The 20,144-nt window shown below is 34.2% G+C and overlaps 3 protein-coding genes across 5 annotated transcripts; 2 read left to right on the top strand and 1 right to left on the bottom strand.

Moving 5' to 3' along the window:
- Window positions 1–5,847: 5,847 nt before the first annotated feature.
- LOC110666833 (AUGMIN subunit 4) lies at window positions 5,848–10,018 on the top strand. Its single transcript, XM_021827469.2, has 13 exons — window positions 5,848–6,153; window positions 6,270–6,317; window positions 6,548–6,673; window positions 7,172–7,525; window positions 7,646–7,742; window positions 8,269–8,314; window positions 8,440–8,533; window positions 8,696–8,767; window positions 8,918–8,976; window positions 9,158–9,226; window positions 9,311–9,362; window positions 9,619–9,696; window positions 9,771–10,018. Exons 1-13 carry the CDS (start codon window positions 6,028–6,030, stop codon window positions 9,846–9,848), a joined length of 1,299 nt encoding a protein of 432 aa, XP_021683161.2. The 5' UTR covers window positions 5,848–6,027; the 3' UTR covers window positions 9,849–10,018.
- An 846-nt stretch (window positions 10,019–10,864) lies between these two features.
- On the top strand, window positions 10,865–11,821 carry LOC110666834 (protein translation factor SUI1 homolog 2). Of its 2 annotated transcripts, none has more exons than XM_021827470.2 (2): window positions 10,865–11,014; window positions 11,205–11,821. In XM_021827470.2, the coding sequence occupies exon 2, from the start codon at window positions 11,236–11,238 to the stop codon at window positions 11,572–11,574; it is 339 nt and encodes a 112-aa protein (XP_021683162.1). In that variant the 5' UTR covers window positions 10,865–11,014; window positions 11,205–11,235; the 3' UTR covers window positions 11,575–11,821. The 2 variants fall into 2 exon arrangements, with proteins under 2 accessions (XP_021683162.1, XP_021683163.1); XM_021827471.2 differs by having other exon boundaries at window positions 10,894–11,014; window positions 11,217–11,821.
- Window positions 11,822–13,438: 1,617 nt separating this feature from the next.
- LOC110666835 (calcium-dependent protein kinase 33) lies at window positions 13,439–20,014 on the bottom strand. Of its 2 annotated transcripts, none has more exons than XM_021827472.2 (8): window positions 18,720–20,014; window positions 17,548–17,733; window positions 15,079–15,231; window positions 14,762–14,877; window positions 14,395–14,562; window positions 14,184–14,311; window positions 13,868–13,967; window positions 13,439–13,782 (listed from the first exon to the last, which is right to left on the bottom strand). In XM_021827472.2, exons 1-8 carry the CDS (start codon window positions 19,438–19,440, stop codon window positions 13,708–13,710), a joined length of 1,647 nt encoding a protein of 548 aa, XP_021683164.1. In that variant the 5' UTR covers window positions 19,441–20,014; the 3' UTR covers window positions 13,439–13,707. The 2 variants fall into 2 exon arrangements, with proteins under 2 accessions (XP_021683164.1, XP_021683165.1); XM_021827473.2 differs by having other exon boundaries at window positions 17,548–17,691; window positions 18,720–20,011.
- Between the last annotated feature and the right edge of the window lie 130 nt (window positions 20,015–20,144).

The raw sequence follows: 20,144 nt of genomic DNA, 5'->3' as shown, positions 1-20,144 counted from the left end.
CCTAGTAGGCTTATTCCTTCTTATTCTCATCATTGTAACTAAATCTATTGAGCTCTTCTCTTTTCCTTTGGATATTATCCACTTCCTTTTTCTGTTTCTGCTATTGTTGATATCCTTTCAACCTACTATACTTATTCTTTAACCTTTATCCTCTCTCATTCTTATACTTTTTCGTTTAAGGATGTTCATCCCATCATTAATTTTAACCTTCCTTTTATTTCTTAATCCTATCTTGATTACTAGTTTCATTACTTCTAAAATTCTAACCTTATGATTGGCTCCTACTAGCACTTCTTTTACATCATGTAATACTTGTAATTGACCATAGAAAATTCTTCTTATACCTCCTTCCTAACTTGTCCATTAGAACATTACCATTCCCTATTACCATTCCCTATTACCCTTAGTAGGAAATTGCTCATCCTGGTTAGATAGGAGCTCTTGAAACTATAAGTTTCATTTGAACTAATATGGCTGTGGGAAAGGTGTGCTAGGCCTTAATTCTAAAAAAAATACTTCACGTGTCCATTCTTCCTAATATTACCACATATATTGTCCACAGCTTTCCAAACTTCAGCCTCAAATTTAGCCATCAGCATTAATTTCATCCACCGAAACTTATCTGCCCATAGTATTTCCTCCAGTTTATGGTTCAGAAGGGTTGCAAGCCCTGATAACTAACTCAACTTAATTCCTATCACTACTCCGTTCGTCCTTTCATACTTAACATCAGGTACATGCTTACCGTTATTCTCATATCAGGAGATTGTGTATGAATTGGTGCCTACCAAACTCTCAAATAACTAGGTCTCCTTGACTTAGTCTCTGTTCCTTATACAACCCTCTAGAACCAAAAGCACGAACTAAACTTGAAGAGAAAGAAAAATATCCTCTTACAGTCAACTACACCCGATTATCCATATAATAACGTTTACCCTATGTTTCTTGGTCTTTCTCTTCAAATTTTATCATCTCCTAGCACAATTGTGCTCTACCTATAAGGTATCATCTGCATGAACCCATACTATCATCATTTATATTGTGCCCTTGACTTTTATTGAATCCTGAAAGATTTCTCTCACTAATAGGTTCTTCCAGCACTAATTCCACCCTTACATATGGTCATTAATTTGATCCTTGAACTTTCTAGTCTAGTGATTTATAACCACCTATACTTGTCGCTTTTTGTTCTACCCCTACTGTTGCTCTGTCATTATTGCTTCACTGCAAAGTGATTCTGTTGATCTCACCAAAGAAGTTTTCCTGACATTCATAACGAATCTCTAACTACCTTCTCACTATCTTGAAAGTCTAACCTACAACCTATGTGTCATTATCTATCATTCTTTCTTCTCATCATAGCTATTTGATCCATTAGATTGACTTTTATTCAATTTATTACTCAATAACTTCTTTTCTTTGTCTAATTAGATAGTTCGCAATACCATCGCACACCTTATAGCTTTTGCTCATTATTATTGTATTCCTCGCCTAATCTTCTTGATACTGTTAACAAGTTAAAGGAATCTTGCCCCATTGCTATCCACTTCACTTTAGGAATAGGGAATAGATAGAGTATGATCCAATCATGCAACTCCAAGCTCTATATTCTAGCCCCTGGCACTGCCTCAACTGCATCATGCTATGAGTTTCACATTACTAGATTCCACAGCTCCATCACTATTCTCACTAATGTGGTCCCATTTTGGGTCTCCATCCTTGTTATTCACCTTGCCAAGAATAACACTTAGCCTACCCTATATCTTAACTTTGTTCCTTTTATTCTGCACCCTTCAAGTTGTCCTTTCATTTATTTCTTTTATCTTACCCAAAATAGAACTTGACTATTCTATCCCTGGTTCCATTCTTCTTCCTAACATGATAGCTGTACTTGCTAACTGTATCTTTTAGAGTCTCTACCAGGTTATCACATATCTATGCTACTCAGATTTGGTCCTTTGACCACTCTAGCTAGTGCTTCCACTGGCATTTAGATTATGTTGCATCTGCAATCAAGTATCCAAATTTTTATTCTGCACTTTCTCTATCCACTGGCCTTCTATGATTTATCTTCGCTAATTTATTACCCTTAACACTATTATAATTAGATTATACTATTGTTTTGAACAATATGAAGTTAGAAAGGAGCTCAGGGAATTGCAGTCATACATTTATTGTTTGATCTCTATTCTTATCCTTTAGCCTACATAATACCCTTACTACCTCGATAACTGTTTATACAGTAATTTTATTTTATTTTATTTCATTTATTTATTATTTATTTTATTTTTATTTTTTTATTTTTTTTATTTTTTTATTTTTTTTTATTTTTTTTTTGTTTACTCAATTAGCCAAAACTTAATATACTAGGCACCTAAACCCGTCATTCAATTCAAGGGCTTTACATCATAACTGACTGACTGTGAAAAAGGTATTACATCTACCACCTTGCCACAACTATGTCAGGTTATCTGCTCTCTTATCACACTGCAAACCCCTTAAAGCATCGTTTCACAGGCTATAAATATCATTCCTAGCATCTTGTCTCCTTTTAGGAGCAAAGTCGTATTCTACACCTTATTGCAACGCAAAGGAGATCTATTCTCACTACACTCTAGGCAAAACATCCATCGTACTGCAAAAACCATCCAAAGTCCCATACCAAATACCAGATGGTCTCATTCTATAAGTGTTACCTTTAATTTATGACTATACTGAAACCTCTAGTCTTATAGCAATTCTTGATGTAACTCTCATCCAGGCTAGGGTAATCAAGTCATTGACTTTAGTTACTGCTCACTGTAACTTTTGATGTTCTAGCTCAAAGGTTTTAAATCACAAACTAGGAGTTTCAACTATTTTGCAGAAATAGAACTTTATTCTGGCATAACTGTACCAAAACAGAGACTGTTTGCAAACATCATTGTCATGAGCACCATAGGGAAGCACGCAGCTCTATTCAAAACTCTCTTATCAGTACTGTAATCTGCAGCTTACAGCACAAATATTGAGAATATTGCATAGTTACTACGGTACGTCCCACATACTAGATTTCCCACTCTTTTATCTATCCTGAATCCATTGATACCATAGACTTACTTCGACTGGCTATTCGCTAATGACTGCCAGCAATGATATCCTTACTCCCATTTAAGGTAGCTATACTGCCAAAATCACATTTGGGTCTTCGTGCCTTGCACTAGATAAGCACACTACTTGGACTCATACTGACAGAAATATAGTATTTCTTGGAGTACGTATCCTCATGGCAGACCTCAACATGTCTGCTGACTCTATTTCATATCTCTATATACTCTACGAAAATCAAGACGTTAATTGAAGCACTCTTATACTAACTGAGGAATAACGCAAAATCTAGAAGTAAGGAATTACAGAAGAAGACGAAACAGAATTCTATACTCCGCACGTGACAACTCTAGGTGCACACTTTCCCATGAATCTAAAGCCTAAGCTCTGATACCAACTTTATCACGACCCAATCTATGGGCCAAACCGGCACTAGGACCTAGGTCGGGCATAAAGCCCTCGAGGCCCGCAGTAAACCTTACTGTTCTCAAATCCATAATCAAGGTCCAAAAACTTAGGCCCAACACGTAAATAAAATAAAATAAAATAAAATATTTTTATTCGGGTCAGCTCAATCCGATAACCATAAAAACCTAAAGTCAGGGAACCCCGCTAAACCCTGATACCATCACTTACAAATTATTTAAATACCATACAAATCTTCATTTATTAATCTCAAGAATTTAAATTATTATTAATATTTAAAATAAATTCTTACTTAATAAATTAATTAAACATAATAATATTATTAATCATAATATTAGTAATTACACTAAATTTAAAAAAATGTTAAAACATAAAACTATAATCTAAATTCAATAATCCAAAAGATTAAATCTAAAACTTTATAATAATCTTATAAAATATATTAAAATCACATAATAGTATTAAAATAATATTTAAATGCTATAAAAAATATAAAATCCATATTTTCAATTTTCAAGTTATTACATGTAAAGTACAATAATAGACCATGGAACTAGAAAAGATTATTCAGGGTTTGCTCGAAATTATTGAATGATGGGAAAAGAAAATGGAAAATTCTGAGAAGTTAGTTCAAGAAGAAACAAAATTTCAGGGTTTTGAATCAGAATTGAATGCCTAAATATAATCCAAGAAACGGTGAATTCTTGGACTAGTGGCAGCGAGAAGGGATTGTTGAGTCAAAAAAGGGAGATAACGGATTTCAACGTTAAGGAGGAGACTGACCTTCTTGATGATGCACCATCTCCTCTTCATGGTGATGGAGAGGAGTTTGTTCAGGAATTTCAACCTGAAGATTCAATCTAGCTAAGTTTTGGAGATGATATTAATGGTGAAAATGTTGAGAATAATAAGGGTTTTGAGAATGGGAATAGTGGAGGTGAATTGGGATTACCAATTTAAGGAGGAAAGATCGATGAAGGCCATGCTAGAAATCAATCAAAAATCAATGTTCATCTCTCAATTACAAAGACTCTTTCAGAATTAAATGAGAGAAGGGAACAAGGTCTTTGTCTTTGGTGTGAAGAAATGTGGACATTGTATCATAGTTGTTACAAAGAACCAATATGGGTTACCATTATAAATGATATTGAAGATGAAGAAAATGCTGAATCACAATCTGTAGCTATTGAACTTTGTGAACCTGTTCTTCATGTTGTTATGACACTGGATTTAGTTGATAGGCTACAGGAGAAAGAGTTCTTAGATTTGGAGTCCACTGAAAATTCAGAGTTAAAGGAGGCCAAGAAAGTTGAAAAGATAGGGGATTTGGGGAAATTGGGAAGTGGAGATGATGAAGGAATCATACCTAATGCTACGGTTGCATGGTTTTGTAATATGAACACTGACCTTGTTCATCAAAGTTGTAATGATTTAGAAGAAGCTTGGGATGGTTATGAATCTATAACATATCTTCTAGGATTTTACCTTAAAGGCACATCTGGAGTAAAGGAGCAACATGTGTTTGTGCTTAAGGATCATTGTTTCTTGAAAAAAATTAGGTGTAAGATTAAGCAAACATTGAGCATGATCAAATGCAATATGAAGCACAGTTTAAAAAAAGATTCTGCATGTTTCTTAAACTCTTCATAATTGCACAGAAATTTGGCTGCATTCTATTTTCTTCAACCGTATGGCTAGCATTTGTGAGGTTTCATTTTTTTTTTCCTTGGGCACAAGGAAACTCAGAGAGAGGAGTATTGTTGCAGACTAGAGGTTAAATGGAGAATTATAATTAGTCGAGTTGTTGGTTGGTTGGGGAGAGTTGAGAATCGTTATGGATGAGCTAGAGTTGTTAGTGTAATCTGTTTCATTTCTGTTATAAATACTTATACATCAGAGTTGTAAATCATGGAATAATATAGTGACAGTTTCTTCTCTCTAATTTCGTCTTTGTGCTTCTCTCCTTTCTTTATTTTTATTCTTCTACAAGTTCTAAAACTCTGATTCGCATCATATTTACTTTTATATTTTAATATATATTTTTAATTATATGTCTCTCATATTCTAATAATTTATTAAAACTTTAACTCCATTTACTCTGCACAATTAAAGTATTTCAATTTCAGGCAAATTCAAGCTAAAATCCAAAACCAACGACATGTCGCATATTAAAAGGAGTGAAGAAGAGCAATCATCAGCTACGGAAACGAATGGTCGTGCAAAGAAATCGTATTTTGTAAAAGAAATAGGTACGTATGTCCAAACTACTCGTCGTTGGTAATGACTGTGGCCATACGCTTAAAGTAAATTACTAAAAAGTAGGAGAAGATAGAGAGCACGCACCTTGGCTTTCAAGTCATGCGGAGTATTTTGGTAATTTAAGTTCTGTTCTCTCCAACATCGGCCGACAAATCTATTCAAAGTTTTTGAATTTCCCTTTCTCCGGCGAAGCACTATAGCATCCTTTGATAAGCTCCACTACCAAACGGAGAAAGACGACATTGTTCTGGATCAATGGTGAAGGGGGGAGGCCAAAACCTACCGCCCGATGTGAGCCAGGTGATCGATCAGCTGGAACGCCACTGTTTGGCCCCCGATGGATCTCTTGTCTCCAAATCTGCCTACTACGAACTCCAACTCGTACTCTCTATTCCCGCTTTTTCATTAGTTTTCTTCATTCTCGGTTTCGTTGCCCAAAAAAGAAAAATCCTTAAAAAGGTTTTATTTGTGTAAAATTTGGTTGCGTATTGTTGCAGGCGAGAGAGGAGATGTCCAGGGAGAGACTTCGCTACTTAGAAGCAATGGTAATGTTTTCCTGCATTTAGTTTTTTCAATTCATTCTGCGTGTGTTGGGTACTTGATATTTTCTTGTGCGAAATTAGGGCTGGATTTGAGTGTTAAGCGGCGCTTTTGATAAATTGGTGGGAATTTGTAGGAAGTGCATTGGTATATGAGCTCATAGTAAGTTTTTTTGCAGTAGAAATGATGATTTACTTTGAGAGTGACTAAATTGTTTTGTGGACGGCTAATGTAGGCTATTTACTGCGAAGCGATTGCTATGGTGGAAGAGTATCAGCAAGCTGTTTCGGTGGCTAATCTTGGAGGCATTCGAGATATCCAGGGGTTATACCCACAACTTAGCTTGAAAAACTCTTCTCAGGTTTTGATTGTCTAAGATTACCTTGTTATAACAGTAGTTTATAACTGAAAGAAAAGAAAAGAAAAACTTGAAGAAAAAGGAGTAATTCATCAATCTTTGTTTTACTGTTGGTCTATAACAAAATGTAGTTTGCTTTGATTGCACTTTTCCAGATAATAGCGTTAATGTCAAGGAGGTTCTATTTTGATTTGTTTGACTATGACCATAGACATTCAGAGATGCTTTGTTCTCATTCCAAACAAATGTATATCACAATTATTATTGCATTATGTTAGAATTGCAGTGTAATTAAATTTCCCTGAAGAAGCTTCTATTTGAGATGCTTCTCAGTTAAATTGCGCCTAAGAAGCTACTAATAGAGATGCTTGCTGTTGTATACAGCTCTGGCATGTGATGGCATTTTGGTATTTCTATTTTTATTAGTATTTGAAGTCAATTCTACTTATTATATTGGATGAATTTAGTGGATGATTCTTGTTCTGTTGTCCCTAATTTTAGGTTTATGAGATTCTAGAGCATCGTTTAGTTGTTGCTGAAGCAGCTCAGAAATTGAGACTTCCTCTTATATCAAAGGATGGTGAAATCCATGAGGAGGAAATTGAAAAATGGAGTATAATGTCACGAAGCTCCCTTGATAGTACAAGTACCAGTGTAACTATCAGCTCAAGCTCTAATTCACTAAATTATGCAAATAGTTCTGCAAACAGCACTGCAGGCGCAACAAATAATGCCCTTTCTCTTGGTGCTCCTGATTCAGCTGAACCTGGAGTTGGTGGTGTTCCCAATCGTTTTCTTGGTATAACACCTACTTATTTATGGCAAACTCAGCTCCAGCAAATGCCATTAATAATGGTATGTTTTTGTTCCCCTGTGATTCACAAACTGCATATACATTCTATTTGGATATTTTTAACAATTTCTTTTATAGCTTTCCATATTGCATCAATTGATATTCTTTGTTTGCAATTGTAGGACACTGCTGAGTACCAGATGTCTCTTTCCCATGAGATTGAGGCTCGTTTAAAGGATAAATGTGACAAGTTAGCAGATGCTTTTGTTGATGATATTGGTAAGGTCCCATGTATTGATGGACATCTCTGGCCCCCACACTTCTCTCTCTCTCTCTCTCTCTCTCTCTCTCACTCTCTCTCTCTCAGACTCCTTTGGTTTCTCTCTGCTTTCTTTATCTGTTGGTTGCAAGTCATCATATCAACTGGCGCTTCTTCAATATTTTGCATAACATTTGTGTATCTATGGTGAATGGTTTATTATTTGGGTTGAAGAAGCCCTCGTACTTACTGTGTGAAAAATAAGCTTTTAAGCTACAATCTACGCATGAATATCAGGAACTAGGTATTTACCAATAGAGTAATAACTAAAGTATAAATAAATAAATAAATAAATAAATAAATTTAGATGATGCTTGAATTTGAATTATATTTAGTTTGGGGGATGGTCGGGGGCTACGTAACACTGAAGCATAGGATACAAATAGACTGAACCTCAACTTCAGTGAGAAAATTTGTGTAATATATGATAATGTATGTGCATATGATGGTAAATGAAGCTAATTTGCCTGCATTATGCTGCTGCAGACTCATCATCTGGTAGCCAAAATTCAACTGCTCGGCTTCCAGAGAGGTTTGGACCATTCTTTGTTGTTTTTAGTCTCTTGTAAACACTTCTCTTCAACAAGGAATGCATATCAAAAAAATGGGATTGAATCCTATGATGTGTTTCATGCTAAGCATCTTTTGCTTTATCAGGGTTAAGTTGATAATTGAGGAAATTGAAAGGGAAGAAGCTGCTCTGCAAGAGGATCTCTATTCTGCAGACAGAAAGTTTGCAGAATACTACAATGTACGAGGAAAGACATGTTAAATAGTTTATGCATTATTTGATTTCTGTTTTTTTAGTGTTTAAACCATGAAATGGGCTGAAATGGTGTCTTTGGTCTTCTATGGTATGATATTAGTATATCATCTATTTTAGTGACTTGTATAATAATTTCTTCTTGTGAAGGTCTTAGAGCAGATACTGGCAGTGCTTATTAAGCTTGTAAAAGATCTGAAGTTGCAGCATCAACATAAATATGTAAGCCCTCTACTTTGCAAACATCTAAAACAGTTGTGATGTTTTGAATGATTAAAATTGAAAGATTGCCCTAACTAGTGTCATTAAATTTGCTTGCTTTGTCTTCCTACATGGATAGATGCTTAAGCCTATTTTCCAAATATTTTATAGGATGAACTACAAAAGACTTGGCTGTGTAAAAGGTGTGAGACCATGAGTGCAAAATTAAGGTTTGTTGTACACTACTGCTTTCTGATTAGATGGTTTCTTATCCCATTACTGCTAGAAAATAGAACTTAGAATGGGAATACACATGCATAATAAGTAGCACAAATGAATGGGTATTTATTTTAAGCCATATTTGAGAAACCATTCCATACTCTTTAGTAACTTGTGTAATTATTTTTTCAGAGTTCTAGAGCATGTTCTCCTGCTTGAAACTTATACTCAGGAGTCCATTCCAGCCCTCCATAAAATAAGGTGCTTGATGGTGGATTTTTGTTTCTCTTGTATACTCATTTTGAGTTCTTACTGGGGCATTAATCAACCTTATTTTTGTTTTAGGAAGTATCTTGTAGAGGCTACAGAGGAAGCTTCTATGGCATATAATAAAGCGGTTTGTTTCTTTTCCTGTGTTTAGTGTTTACAGCAAAGATGCTAGAGATTCCCTCACTGTTTTTTTTCCCCACTATATTTGATGGCCAACATGAGTCTTATTGTGAATCCTGGGTTTTAATATGCAGGGATCCGCATTATCTTAAAACTGCACATATGCTAATTGCAGATGTTTCCATTCATGTTACAGATATAGTGATATTTGCTAATTTTGCTCCTGGTTTTAATGATTAATTTGTGTTTGAAACTCTCACTAGGTTACCCGCCTTCGTGAATATCAAGGTGTGGATCCTCATTTCGACACAATTGCAAGACAATACCATGATATTGTAAAGGTAAATACCAGTTTGCATTATTGTCTTTGTTTCTTAATTCTTTTGGCAGCTCTAATCCCATTACTATCTTGCAGAAATTGGAAAATATGCAATGGACGATCAATCAAGTTGAAATGGACCTAAAACGACTACCGGATCATCCAAGCACATAATTAGAAGATTGTATTAACGTATTGTGTAATGGCTTAAGTATCCATTGATTTCTTGACCAACTCTGCTTTATATTTTCTTTTCTTTCCAAAAGAAGTAATATTTGCGAGGTGAGTCTTTTCGTGTATGGTAATTAGTTTGTGTCAATTACGAGACAATATGTTGGATTTTCCCCGTATTCTTCAAATTTTAACCCTAGCATGGAATCTAGCGGATTCCTTGTGTCCAGCTGGTCGGGGTTGTTTATGAAGATGATATCCGTCCGGCAAATGTCCATTAACCACTGTAAATCAGTAACTGTATTACGTTGCACCAAATTTGACTAGGGATAATAAGATATCAAAATTATGGGTAGAATAAATTCAAATCATTGAATTAACGAATTTTAACTTTTTGTAACAAAAAAAAAAGAAGGAAGGAATTTTCGCCTTTTAGCTTGAACGGATACTTATATACGCAAATGAAGATGAGCTTAACGAGTGGCTTAGTCTTGCAGGAACACGGAAGGTACTTGTAAAACAAGGCGTGGCTCATTTGAGGACTAGGTTCTCTGTAACCGACCAGGTTTAAAAAATAAAAAAATACAATATTAGTATTATATTGTGTCAGAACGCAACCTATTTAAAATTATTTTTTTAAATAAAAATATTATTTTAAATATTATTTAAAAAAATAATTTTATTATTTTAATATTTTTATAATTAAAATTACTTAAATTTAATTTTTAATTATTTTATAATACTCTATAATTAAATATATTTAAAAAAATAATTTTTTTAACAGTAATTTTAATAACAAATGTCAAACGGTTCTTATTTCTCTTGATTCTGCCCTTTTTGTGGGTTCCACTTAAGCCCCCATAATTTTCCTATCGGACTCCTGCAGGGTGCGTTCGCTGTACGCTTGAGCTGCCCAAGTTTATCAATTTATTTTAATTTAACGCGCATATAAATTATTAAACTTCCCACGTCAGCGTGATCCCAGCCATTCGTTTCTAATCACGCGGTACAAGCCGCCTTTTTAATTCTTGGTCCTATCTGGTCATTTTAACGCAACAACCGACTCACCACGTTCTCTATATAAATAAACCCCGAGCCTCCCGTTTCTATTGTGGTCGCATATTCAGTACTTGCTCTCTAAGTTTGCTCTCTTTTCTGATCTTTCCCTGGTAATTTTCTGATCATTTATGTTTAGACTCTCTGATTTGCTGTGTTCATGTGGTTGCAAAATTGATGGATATCTTCTTCCATCGATGGCCTAATTATTTGCGTTTTCTTTGAAACTTTTCTGTTATTTTTGCAATCTCTGTTATTGTTTTGATGATTGGATGCCAAGTTAATTTTGTTTTTTTCCCCTAGTAATCCTTTCAGTTCTCGTCAAGTAAAGTACATGGTTGATCTAGAGGTTCAGATTCCTACTGCTTTTGATCCATTCACTGAGGCCAAGGATTCGGGCGCTCCTGGGGTGAAAGAGTATGTTCATATCCGCATTCAGCAAAGGAATGGAAAGAAAAAACTGACGACAGTTCAAGGGCTACCCAAAGAATTCAGTTACGAGAAGATCCTCAAGGCTGTCAAGAAGGAATTCTGTTGTAATGGAAACGTTGTGCATGACAAAGAACTTGGAGAGGTAATCCAGCTCCAAGGAGATCAGCGAAAGAACGTTCAGAGTTTCCTTGTTAATGCTGACCTTGTGAAGAAAGAATATATTAAGATACATGGTTTTTAGAACCTTTGTGGCTAGGGACCTCGCTGAGCTGCTACTGATCTATGCGTGTGGTCTTGGGACCTCGAAATAAGTATTTGCTGTCTGTTGCTAATAGTTGGCTTAGACTTGGTTTTTCTTTTTCAGCCTTTTATTTTTCATTTTAAAATAATGGCAATGGGAATGGGAATGGGAATTGCAATTAGATGTTCTTCTGTTGTTCTAATGCTAATGGATGTTTTTAGATTAATGAAGCATGACATTCAAATTCCTCTGCTTTTGATTAGTTCTTTGCCGCAATGTCTGGGCTTTATGAATTCTAAATTCTTATTGTGGAGAAAGGGATTAAGAAAAATGCAAGAATTAAATAGAAATCCTCGCCTGTTGCTTGGTACTGTTAATTATTACAAATATTTATCTCTTATTTAGAAACTAAAATTTTATAAAAATTTAATTTTATTTATTTTTTTAATTTTCATATTTAAAATTATTAAAAAATTAAAATTTTTAATTAAAAAAATTCAATTTAAAAAAGATAAAGAATTACATTAAAAACATCTTTCCTTACAAATGAATTTTTTTTCCCATACGAATCCAAGCAAAAATGTCATGGCACTCGTGGAATTGAACTCTCGAGTAGCTTTTTTAGCTCCTCTGGACACAGAGTATCAAAGGAATAAATCTTAATTTGCTTTCAATGGGGATGTTTATTTTAATTATTTTTAATTTATGATTTAATTGAATCTAAAAATTTTAATTTATGTTCAATTTAACTCAAAATTAAAAAAGCGCAACTCACTCACTATTTTAATGCGTGAGTTTTTTTTTAATTATTTTTTAATGTTAATTATTTAATTAATTAACTATAATTAGTTACTTTTATATTTTATTTTTTAATATTAACTAATAATATGGAAATAAAAAATAATATTTTTATATTTTTAGTTTTATTTAATTATAATTTTCTAATTTCAAATTAAAAACATGAAAAATATAAAAATGATGTTTTTTAATTTAAATAATTAAAATTAATTATAATAATATTTAATTTTAATTAATTATATGGAAATATAAAAATGATTTTTTATATTTTCATTTTAATTAATAATATTGAATAATTAAAATAATATTTTTTATTTAATTAATTATATAATATAAAATAATATTTAATATTAAAAATTAAAAATTAAAAATAAAAGATAGTCTATTAGATTAATTTGAGTATAAATTAAAATTTATGAGTTAAATTAAATTAAAAATTAAAAATAAATTAAATGGAACCTCCGTGACTATTCCGAATATCAAATAATTGTACTCCATAGTGGCTTTTTCCCCCTAGCGTACAGGATGGAGAAAGGATTCTAGAGTAGCTTGTCAACAGGATATGGTGACAGGGAAATATGTGATGCTAAAAATTACAGCTTCTTCTCCTTTCTTCCCTCTCCTAGACCTTCTCAAGTAACTTCAATCTCTTTATCTTTTCCTTATTAGAAGCAATCACATAATGTTCTACAAGCTTATGTTATGTGAGTTCATCTTATTTTAGTAGCTCAAAGCTCGTTATCTGTAGTCTCCATATCTAGAACTAAGGGGCGGCTGAGCTCTGCTATAATTTGGACAAAAAGAAATGCTAAGCTACAAGAAGTCAGCCTTTACAAGGTTGAGAGGTCAATTTGGACAAAACGAAATGCCAGGTCACTGTGAGGTTGGGAGGTCAGGAATTGGCTAGAGATTGTCTACTAATCTCCTCTTGTGCTCAAATAAAAGGACAAAAATTCCCCGTCCTCAACAGCAACATTAACAAGAGTCCTGTCCTATAATATGAAATGGACCACAGATTAATATTTAGTAAAATCCATGAAGCGAAAGTAAACAAATACAAACTTGGTAGAGAAACTACAACATCCTTCTCAGATTGCCAATCAAACCTCAAACAGAAAAAAAAGGTGAAACACAATATGCACAACTCTTACATTCCAATCCAAAAAAAAGTACACGCTTCTGAGTGAAATTTATATTTTAATCAGTTTGGTAAGTGTTTTGAGAGCCAAAAAAAAAAAATCTATTGAAGTGGCTTCAGATTCTTTACAACCCCTTTCAATTGACATTCTTTGTGAAAGGCTTTCTTGTGCAGAAACAGTAACACATCCCGTACATTTAGAAGATCCTGCCCTGGTGCTGGTTTCCTGTTCTCATCATTGTACAAAACTCTTCATAGTTGATCCTACCATCCTGTAAAGCCCAAAAGTACTTAGTAATGTAAGACAATATATAGGAGAAAATCAGACTTAAGGTTGAAAGCAGATAAGCAACTTACATTATCTGTGTCAACTTCAGATATTATCTCTTTTATTGTTGCATCATCACCCATTCCAAAGTCTTTCATAGCTGTTTCTAGTTCATCTGTTGTGATGAACCTGCGAAGACATCAAAAAATCAATTTGAAAAATTCTTCTATATGAATGAAAATTTTTTAAATAGTTTTAGTTGTCTTGTAATGTCCCATTTCTTCTCAATTACTTAGACAAACAGTTTCAAAATCTTATTATCCCCACGGAACTGATACAAATCATGCAAGCACAGGTCCATCATTATTCTTATGAGCATATGTAAGAGATCCCTAACAGGCTTACCCACTATTGTCCTTGTCAAAATATTGAAAAGCTTTGTAAAGATGTTCGTCTCTTTCCAGCCTGTGCCTATGCATTGTAGCCGTGATAAATTCAATATAGTCTATTGTTCCATTACCATCTACATCAGCCTGAAATGAAGAGCCAAAAGTGTCAGCTTGCTATGATGTAATCTGAAACAACTTTTGGAGTTCTGCAATGAATGACATCTTACAGCCTCCATAAGCTGCTTGACTTCAGCTTCTGTAAGTTTTGATCCAAGTCGAGCCAATCCTGCCTTTAGTTCATCATAGGTGATGGTGCCACTATTGTCAGTGTCAATGTTTGCAAACATTGACTTGAGTCCTTGGATTTCATCATTAGAGAGATTTTCCGCAATGACCTATAGAACAAAAATCAAGTGTTCCAAAATAAAAATGTTGTTGAAATCTAGATCACTCAATTTCATCCATATATCTCATAACTCATGTCCTCTTCTCTAACTCTATGTTCCAAAATAAATATGTTGTTGAAATTTATATCACTCAATTTAATCCATGTATCTCATAACTTATATCCTCTTCTCTAATTCCCGAACTTACTTTCAGTGCCATTTTCTTCAGCTTGTTCATTGCTCTAAATTGCTTCATCCTTGAAAGGACTGCACTATCAATTGGCTTATCTGAGGCTTCTCCACCTTCCTTGAGCCATGGATGGTCTGAGAATGTTAAACTTTACTTAGAATTTACAAATACAATACATGAACGAAGCCCAAAATCGTCTAGGCTGCCAATGTGAAAGATATAATAATGACAGAAAGACTAAACACTCATACTTTACAATACTGGCCCTGAGTTTACATTAGAAGAAGACTTGCATGGTAAAGAATAATGGTTGATTATTTTGGAAAAATCCATACCAAGGACTTGAGCAGAAGTAATTCTTTTTTTTGGGTCCTGTGTCAACATCCTGCGGACCAGGTCCTTGGCACTGCTTGATATTGATGGCCAGGGTTCACTGTCAAAGTCAATATCTCCTTGTAAAATGGCATCAAATATGCCCTTCTCCGTTTCTGCAATGCATATGCTAATTATAAATGAATACCTTATACCAAATGTAGTAGTAATTCATCAACAGTCAGAGATCATGACAACATTTTATTGTTAAGACAGATAATTGAAAATGTTAAGAGTCCAAGTTCAATTAAAATTAGAAAGTATAATTAGTTTAGAAAGTTTAACAGAATTCAAATTATGAAATTTAATAATTAGAGTCCTAAAAAGATTAGGTTTTAGTGGCCTATATATATGTACAATTGGTTGGCCACCATATGGAATGTATTGTAGAGAGCTCACAAAGTGAAGAGGTGTATTGAATTCTATGAGTTTTGTTTGAGTAATTTTGATGGTGAAAAAAATATTTAGTGATTGCAATTATTTTTCCTTGATAGTGGATTTGTTGGTGAAGTAGGCTTACGCTGAACTACATTAAATTTTGTATTTTTTATTTTGTGTAGGTGTGATTTCCCAACAAGTGATATCAGAGTTGTGATTCGAGATATCAAAGATGGCAAGCACGAAATTTGAAGTGGAGCCGTTCGATGGGAAAAATAGTTTTAGTTTGTGACAAAATACCATGAAGGATGTCTTTATACAACAATAATTAATTAAAGCATTGAACGAGACGAGAAGCAATCAACGACCATGAAAGATATTGATTGGGAGGAGCTTTAACAAAAGGCTATGAATACGATTAGATTGATATTAGCCCTCGATGTGAAGAATATCTTGTAGGAGACTTCTCCAATTGTTCTGTGGAAGAAATTAGAGAGTTTGTACACATCAAAGTCATTTACAAATTGTTTGTACTTGAAGCAGAAGTTGTACTAATTCAGAATGGATGAAGATACTGATGTGAGAGTTCAACTTAATGTATTTAATAAATTATTACCTAATTGACTAGTGTTGGTGTGAAGATAAATGATAAAGATATTTCTAACATCTCTCCTACAATCTTATAAAAGTTTGGTGACAACCCTAACAGTTAGGAAGGATACTTTGAAGGTGGAGGAGGTTACTGCAGTTATCTTGGATGATAAGAAGTTTAAGAAGTTTAAGAAGACAAGTAGTAAAAATGAAGGTGGAGCTTTTGTTGCTGATTCTATTTGTGGTAGAAGCAATCCACGTGAAAACAATTGGAGAAGGAATAGTAGATCGAGCTCGAGACCACGGGCAAACCTTGAACATAGAGAATGCTGCTACTGTCATAAGAATGGTTATATTCAATACCATTGTATGAAGATGAAGAAAGATCTTGCAGAGTTTAAACAATTCAAGAAAGCCGTGAAAAAGAAAAAGAAGGAACTGCTGTAATTGCAATGGATGATAGTGTTGATGGTGAATATTTGAATGTAGATGATGATAAAAAGGCGGTAAAAGATCCATTACAAGATAAGTGGTTAATGAATTCTACTTGCCCATTTCATATTTGGTCAAAAAAGGAGTAATTTAATGTAATTGAAGAAAAGAAAGAAGAAAAAGTGAAACTAGCTAATGGGAACAAGATGGAAGTTGAAGGTGTTAGAAGAGTGAAGATCAAGCTATACAATGATCGAGTAAAAGTGCTTGATGAAATGAAGTATGTTCTAAAATTTGAAAGTAACTTAATTTCCTTGGGTAAGTTGGATTCTTTGGGTTATGGATGTTCGATTCATGGTGGAGTCATGAAAGTTAGTCGAAGTGCTCTTGTGATCATGAAGGGTAAGAAAATTGGTACAAAGAATCTCTACAAATTGAAAGGAAGAATTAATTAGAAAATGCAAGTGGAAGTAAGAGGACATCAATAATCAAGAGTGCAAGGAAGTATTCAAGAGAAAATTAACTTTTGCAGAAATTGTGAAGACTAATTCCATTTGATTTGGAGATAGAGATTGTTATACTCTAAGTCCAATTGGAATTAGAAAGTATAATTAATTTAGGAAGTATAATTAATTTAGAAAGTTTAGTGGAGTTTAAATTATGAAGTTTAATAAAGTTTAAATTATAAAATTTAATAATTAGAATCCTAAAATGACTAGGTTTTAGTGGCCTATATATGTGTATAATTGGTTAGCTATTATATGGAATATATTGCAGAGAACTTACAAAGTAGGGAGGTGTATTGAATTATGTGAGTTTTGTTTGAGGGATTTTGAGGGTGAGAAAAATAATTAGTGATTGCAATTATTTTTATTTGATAGTGGATTTATTGATGGAGTAGGCTCACGCTAAACCACGTTAAAATTTTGTGTTCTTTATTTTGTGTGGGTGTGATTTTCTCAACAGAAAAATAAATGTAAAAGTAGTAAGGAGCTGTAATAATTGACAAGAGTTTGGGTTTATCCCTTTACCTGCCCAAAATGGAGGAACACCACTAAGCAAGATATATAGTATGACTCCTGCACTCCAAATATCTAATTCCTTTCCATATCTGCGTCTTAATACTTCAGGAGCAACATAGTATGCACTTCCGACTATGTCTCGATACACTTTTGCTGGAAATAATACATTGACAACATCACGCATTCTGTTCATGGCTATGATACAAGTGTAATCATATGTTCAGAGGAAAATCAAGCCAATAACTAATTATACATGTAAATTCTGTCAAATCCTATACTGAACACTCCCCTCTCAAAATTAAGACAAAGAGAATCACTTTACTTAAATGAAGGCAATTTTGAACTACAAAAGGAAGTCAACTTTTTTCATTCCAGAGTTCATATATTTTTTTTTCATGAGGACACCTGAAGGTATCTTATACATGTGGAATACAAAGGTAAGATCCGCAAATTGTGTCTACTCTATTATGCAGTCTCATGACACCTAGCTTGGTGGATTATTGAAGAGAAGGAATGCATCCAAAGGATATATTGCCAAAAATAAGTCTCATAACACCTAGCTTGATGGATTATTGAAGAGAAGGAATGCATCCGAGGGGATAAATTGCCAAAAATAAGCCAGCAAGTTGCAAGGATGAAAGAGTTCAATGATTTTGGAGAGTACAAAATAAAACACACGATCAGCAGAAATGCAGAAATGTACTTGCTTTAGTTTCACGGCAGAGTGGAGGCCATATAATGTTGCAAGCTTAAAGCAGCAACTGTCTAGTGTCTAATATTCCAAGATATTGAAGATCATTTAGATAACTGAACCATGCTACAGAGAATGTGAATGTACTGAGGTTTTCAGCCCTTATTAGCAAGGTCTAGACATGCTAGGCCTCATCAAACATTAGACTTTCCAAGCACACGGTGCAATCCAGCAGCTAATGTATACAACAATAAGTCAAAACAGTTTTGAAGTTTTAACTAAATTCGGCAGAATCATTTTAGCTCACATCCACATAGAGTTGGGGGCAAAGAAAATGGAATATCTATTTATAAATTCTTCCAACATATTCTGGACTGAACCATTTTAAGAAGAACAAAATTTACTATTTCTAGAGGGGATACCATAACCAAAAAAAGATTGACTAAGAAAATATGAGAACTGACTTAAAAAAAAAAAAAAAAAAATTTACCTTCTTCGATGAATACTGAAAGTCCAAAATCAGTTGCCTTCAAAAGGGCATTGTTACCCTTACTAGAAAGCAAGAAATTCTCAGGCTTAAGATCCCTATGCATCACACCCATAAAATGACAGGCATGCACAACATTGACAATTGCCCTGCATATAGCAGCGGCTTCCTTCTCACTATAGTGCCCCTTCGCAATAATCCTATCAAACAACTCGCCTCCTGCACACAACTCCATCACAAGATGCACAGATTGCTTATCCTCATAAGCACCTTTAAACTCAACAATATTAGGTTGTCCACTCAAATGCTGCATTATTTGAATCTCCCTCTTCATATCGTCCTTATCATTCTTGGTAACAAGTTTCCTCTTGGATATTGACTTGCAAGCATATTGCTTACCAGTTGAAATCTCAGTACAAAGGTAAGTTACACCAAATTGACCCCTACCCAGTTCTTTCCCAATTGTATAATACAACTTGACATCCTCATATGGTTTTTCAAGAATTGTTTCTGGTCTATGGACTGGTTTTGGGCTTGGTGCTGGAACAGCAGGCTTTCTTGGGATTTGTGCAGGTTGCTGGGAGGGTAGTTGATAGGCTGGCTGGACTGGGGATTTAGATTGATAGACAATTGGTTCTTGGGGTTTCTGATGATTCACCATCCCAGCAGTATCATTGTAGAGCCGTGGCTGAGTATTTTTATCTTTGGTCAAACAAAGGCCCATTTCTTGTTATAGCCCAATTTCCCAGTTATACAGAAGCAGATTCAGATGATACCCAGATCAGGAAACAGGAATATGATACTAAATTTTCAAAAAAGCACGGAAAATTGGTTCCAACTTCTGTAAGATAGAATCCCGGACTAAAATTAGAAAAGAGACGAAATACCCAGATAAGAAAATTTTAAGAGGAAGAAAGCAGCTTTCTGATTCTGGATCAGAATTTAGAAATTCAGGTACGACATAAAGAAAAAAAGGAGGAGGGGGGGTGAAGTGAAGGGTAGGAACTTGACAAATAAAAACCGGATGAGAATTTGGCTGAGATGTGATAAAAGACACCAACTTGGGAAGGCTGCAGCCAAAGTAGATCAGGCTCTGCAGCTGATGGCTTTCGAGAAAGAAAAATCTAATAAAGGATAAACAAGAACCTGGTAAACTGCTGGACTCAAACTTGAGTAAATTCTGATGACCTCAGTGGGAAAAATAAGAGAGAAAGAGATGTATAATCCAATGCAGCCGACAGGTGAAAGGGACTGTTCGGGCCAACAAAGTCTTCTCATATTCTCACAGTTAAACACAGAATATGACATGAGGCTTCCTCTTGATTGTTTCCATTTTTTATATTTTACTTATAAAAATTTAGAAATTATACAAATTAAAAAGAATTCAAATTTATTCATCCCACGCCACATTTTCTGGAATCCAATAAC

The sequence above is a fragment of the Hevea brasiliensis genome, chromosome 15 (assembly GCF_030052815.1).
Source record: "Hevea brasiliensis isolate MT/VB/25A 57/8 chromosome 15, ASM3005281v1, whole genome shotgun sequence".
Taxonomy (NCBI): domain Eukaryota; kingdom Viridiplantae; phylum Streptophyta; class Magnoliopsida; order Malpighiales; family Euphorbiaceae; genus Hevea; species Hevea brasiliensis.
This window is presented reverse-complemented; position numbering and strand designations above follow the sequence as displayed.